The sequence below is a fragment of the Lutra lutra genome, chromosome 8 (assembly GCF_902655055.1).
Source record: "Lutra lutra chromosome 8, mLutLut1.2, whole genome shotgun sequence".
NCBI classification, from domain to species: domain Eukaryota; kingdom Metazoa; phylum Chordata; class Mammalia; order Carnivora; family Mustelidae; genus Lutra; species Lutra lutra.
The window spans coordinates 59,589,120-59,593,272 of NC_062285.1; the positions used below are offsets into that span (position 1 = coordinate 59,589,120).

The window sequence follows — 4,153 nt, forward strand, 5'->3', positions numbered from 1 at the left end:
TCTTTTTAATTTGATGACTTTACATTTCCATTATTGTTGTAATACATGGTTATTGACGTTTTCTGCAATGCTATTTAAAAAACATTTTTAAAAAAGATTTTATTTATTTATTTGACAGAGAGAGATCACAAGTAGACAGAGAGGCAGGCAGAGAGAGAGAGAGAGGGAAGCAGGCTCCCTGCTGAGCAGAGAGCCCGATGCGGGACTCGATCCCAGGACCCTGAGATCATGACCTGAGCCAAAGGCAGCGGCTTAACCCACTGAGCCACCCAGGCGCCCTAAAAAACATTTTTTAAAAAACATTTTTGTGCTCTCGTGGTGCTATTTTGTTTTCTATCTTTTTTTGTGCAAGAGTGTCACTCTGTCCTTACATTTCCAAAGACTGGTAGATACCAAATGACAGTGTATAGTATGTACAGAAGAAAAAAGAGGGGACCCCAAAATTCTGTAACAAGGCAAATTTTCATTCATATGTACAGTCAAAATAAAGAGACTTTCATTTTTTTTTTTTTTAAGAGAGAGAGAGGGTGGAGTGGGGGACAGAGGGAAGGGGAAGAGAGAATCCCAAGCAGGCTCCATGCTGAGTATGGAGCCTGACATGCAACTCAAATTCATGACCCTGAGATTATGACCCAAGTCGAAACTGAGAGTGGAACATTTAACTGACTGAGCCACCCAAGCACCCCTAAAATAAAGAGATTTTCAGATATGCAAGGTCTAGGAATATTTTGCAATAGCCATTCCTTAAAAAAAAAATCTAGACAAGTGCATATTACAACTAAATCAAAGCAGAATGAAATGAAGAACTTGGGGCGCCTGGGTTGCTCAGTGGGTTAAGCCTCTGCCTTCGGCTCAGGTCATGATCTCAGGGTCTTGGGATCGAGCCCTGCATCGGGCTCTCTGCTCAGAAGGGAGCCTGCTTCCCCCTCTCTCTGCCTGTCTCTCTGCTTACTTGTGACCTCTCTCTGTCAAATAAATAAATAAAATCTTAAAAAAAAGAAATGAAGAACTCATGAATAATGATCAGTAACACTCAAATGGTGGCTGTTAATGTTTTAGTGCTCCATCTCCCATTTCATTAATCCTCATGCTAACTATACAGTGTAGATACTCTTGTTATCCCAATTTTATATATAGAAAACAGGTACAGAGTAGGTAAGTAATTTGTCAGGATTATAAAACTTATATGGGCAGAGTCAGGATATGAACACAGGCAACAAGGCTCCTAAGACTGTGTACATAACCATTATGCTCTGCTGCGCAAAAAGGAAGTAGAATGGAGGAATATGCCATCAAAGGGATGCCAGTAAATAGTAAATAAATTTAAACATAGAATGAAGCCTAAATAACTATAGATTATGATTGAAATCCAGAATTTAATAGATTCAACAGCAACTAATATAAAGACAATAATATGTTGATAACATCTAGGGACAAAATTTCCAGAATGTATGGGGCGCCTGGGTGGCTCAGTGGATTAAGCCTCTGCCTTCTGCTCAGGTCATGATCTCAGGGTCTTGGGATCGAGCCCTGCATCGGGCTCTCTGCTCAGCAGGGAGCCTGCTTCCCCCTTTCTCTCTGTCTGCCACTCTGACTACTTGTGATCTCAGTCTGTCAAATAAATAAGTAAATTCTTAAAAAAAAATTCCAGAATGTAAAAACAAACAAACAAAAAATCCCAAAACAACAGAGGAAAGAGGTTGAAGTGGCAGAAGGAGGAGGGATGCTTTTTTTTTTTTTAAAGATTTTATTTATTTGTTTGACAGAGAGAGACACAGAGAGAGAGGGAACACAAGCAGCAGGAGTAGGAGAGGGAGAAGCAGGCTTCCTGCCAAGCAGGGAGCTGCATGCAGGGCTCGATCCCAGAACCCTGAGATCATGACCTGAGCCGAAGGCAGACACTTAACCACTGAGCCACCCAGGCACTCCAGGAGGAGGGATTGTTAAAGTAAAATGAATTTATAATATTTGATGGGAAGTGTCAACGTATTTTGTTTTTAAAGGTGAACTTCAATGTGGTTCATATACACAATGGAATATTACTCAGCCATCAGAAAGGATGAATACCCAACTTTTGCATCAGCATGGATGGGACTGGAGGAGATGATGCTGAGTGAAGTAAGTCAAGCAGAGAAAGTCAATTATCATAAGGTTTCACTTACTTGTGGAATATAAGGAATAGCATGGAGGACATTAGGAGAAGGAAGGGAAAAATGAAGAGGGGGAAATATGAGGCGGAGACAAAGCATGAGAGACTGTGGACTCTGAGAAACAAAATGAGGGTTTTAGAGGGGAGGGGTGGGGGGATGGGTTGCCCTGGTGATGGGCACTGGGTGTTATACATAAACAATGAATCTTGGAAAGCTATATCAAAAAATAATGACATACTGTATGGTGACTAACATAATATAATAATAAAAAAGTTGAACTTCATAAATACAGATTTACAATGAGTTTAGAATGATAAAGAAGAAGTAAAAATTGTCTAAATATTATGAAGGACAATAAAATGCATAATTTTTAACAAAGTAGATCAGCAAGACAAAATTAATAAGGATGACAAAATAAAGTACATTGCTGATTAATTCAGGAGATACAACATCTGTGACCTCTACAAAAGAAGTGGTGCTGATGATGCGAAGGGGCAGAATTAAAAATAGACCTTATATCTAAAGAGCTAAATAAGATATGATTTTATGTATTTTATTTTTTGTTGGCAGTATAGCCAGGGAGAGGGTGGTTTAGGGCTCCCTTCCAGTTAGTGGTCCAGAATTCTACCTGAGGTTCAAGCAGTTGGCAAGGCAAACTCATCTGCCACACTCTGTGTCCTTGTTCACTACCTCAAATAGTGTAAGATTTTGCCCAGTGTCCTTCTCACAGCCGCCTTCACCTCTTGGTTCTTTAGGCTATAGATGAGGGGATTCAGCAAGGGTGTGACTGCACTGTACTGCAAGGAGGAGAGCATATCCAGGGAGGAGCCAGATGTGGGCATCAGGTAACGAATCAACCCTGAGCCAAAGAACAGGGTCACTGCGATGAGGTGGGAGGAGCAGGTGGAGAAGGCCTTGGTTCTGCCTGAGGTGGAGCTGATGCTCAGGATGGTAGAGACAATACGGGCGTAGGAGAAGAAGATTGGGAGGAAAGTTCCAAGCCCATGCAATAAGATGGAGCAGATTAAGATGTCAATATTGATGGAAATATCAGAGCAAGATAGAGGGAAGAGGGAGGGCAGCTCACAAGTATAGTGGTGTATGGTTTGGGCCTCACAGAAGTCCAGGTTAAGAGCCAAGAGCAAAATTACGACTGAATTGAAAGAGGCCAGGCACCGTGAGATGAAAACCAGCCTCACACAGAACTGGCTGCTCATCACCTGGCCATAGAGCAGTGGGTGGCAGATGGCAGCATAGCGGTCATAGGCCATCACTGAGAGCAGAAAGGCTTCAGTCCCTGCAGTAATAAACACAAAGAACACCTGAGTCAGGCAGCCCTCTACCGAGATGGTTTTCTTCTCAGACAGAAGGTCCTTAAGTAGCTTGGGCTCAGTGACTGAAGAGAAACAGAGGTCTAGGAAGGACAGGTTACTCAGGAAGAAGTACATGGGTGTGTGGAGGCGGGCATCAGTCCTGATCACCAGCAGCATCATCAGGTTCCCCGTCACAGTCAGGAGGTAAATCCCCAGGAAGAACACAAAGAGCAGAGCCTCGATGTGGGGGTTGTTGGACAGCCCGGTGAGAATAAACTCAGTGATGGTGCTGTGGTTCCTCCAGGCCATTTGTGGAGGAGGTTTCTCTGGATAAAACAGAAGTAGAGATGAGATCTGTCATCATTCCTCTTACCCTATATCCCTCCCTGCTCTGCCTTCGCTCTGCTCAGACATCTCCAAACTGCTTTCACTGTATATCAGGAAGAGCTTTTATCCTGTTTGGTTATCATCGATTCTGGGTCACAGTCTTTGCATATTTCAGAGAATCTTCTTCCTCTTTTATAGGGATTTAACTGGAAAAAAGATCTCTCTGGTTCACCTACACATTCGTTGCATTTAGATTCTATTGCATTCTTCCTCAAGTATAGAAATCCTAAAAATTTTAACACATATTCGTAGGGGTCTTAAACCTTCTTTCTTCAATTTCTCAACCATAATTTTTTGTTCAAA

General features: G+C 42.2%; 1 protein-coding gene across 1 annotated transcript; it reads right to left on the minus strand.

The window, feature by feature from the left end:
* Window positions 1-2,836: 2,836 nt before the first annotated feature.
* LOC125107324 (olfactory receptor 8S1-like) lies at window positions 2,837-3,772 on the minus strand. The gene has a single exon (XM_047742297.1). The coding sequence runs from the start codon at window positions 3,770-3,772 to the stop codon at window positions 2,837-2,839; it is 936 nt and encodes a 311-aa protein (XP_047598253.1).
* Window positions 3,773-4,153: the final 381 nt, after the last annotated feature.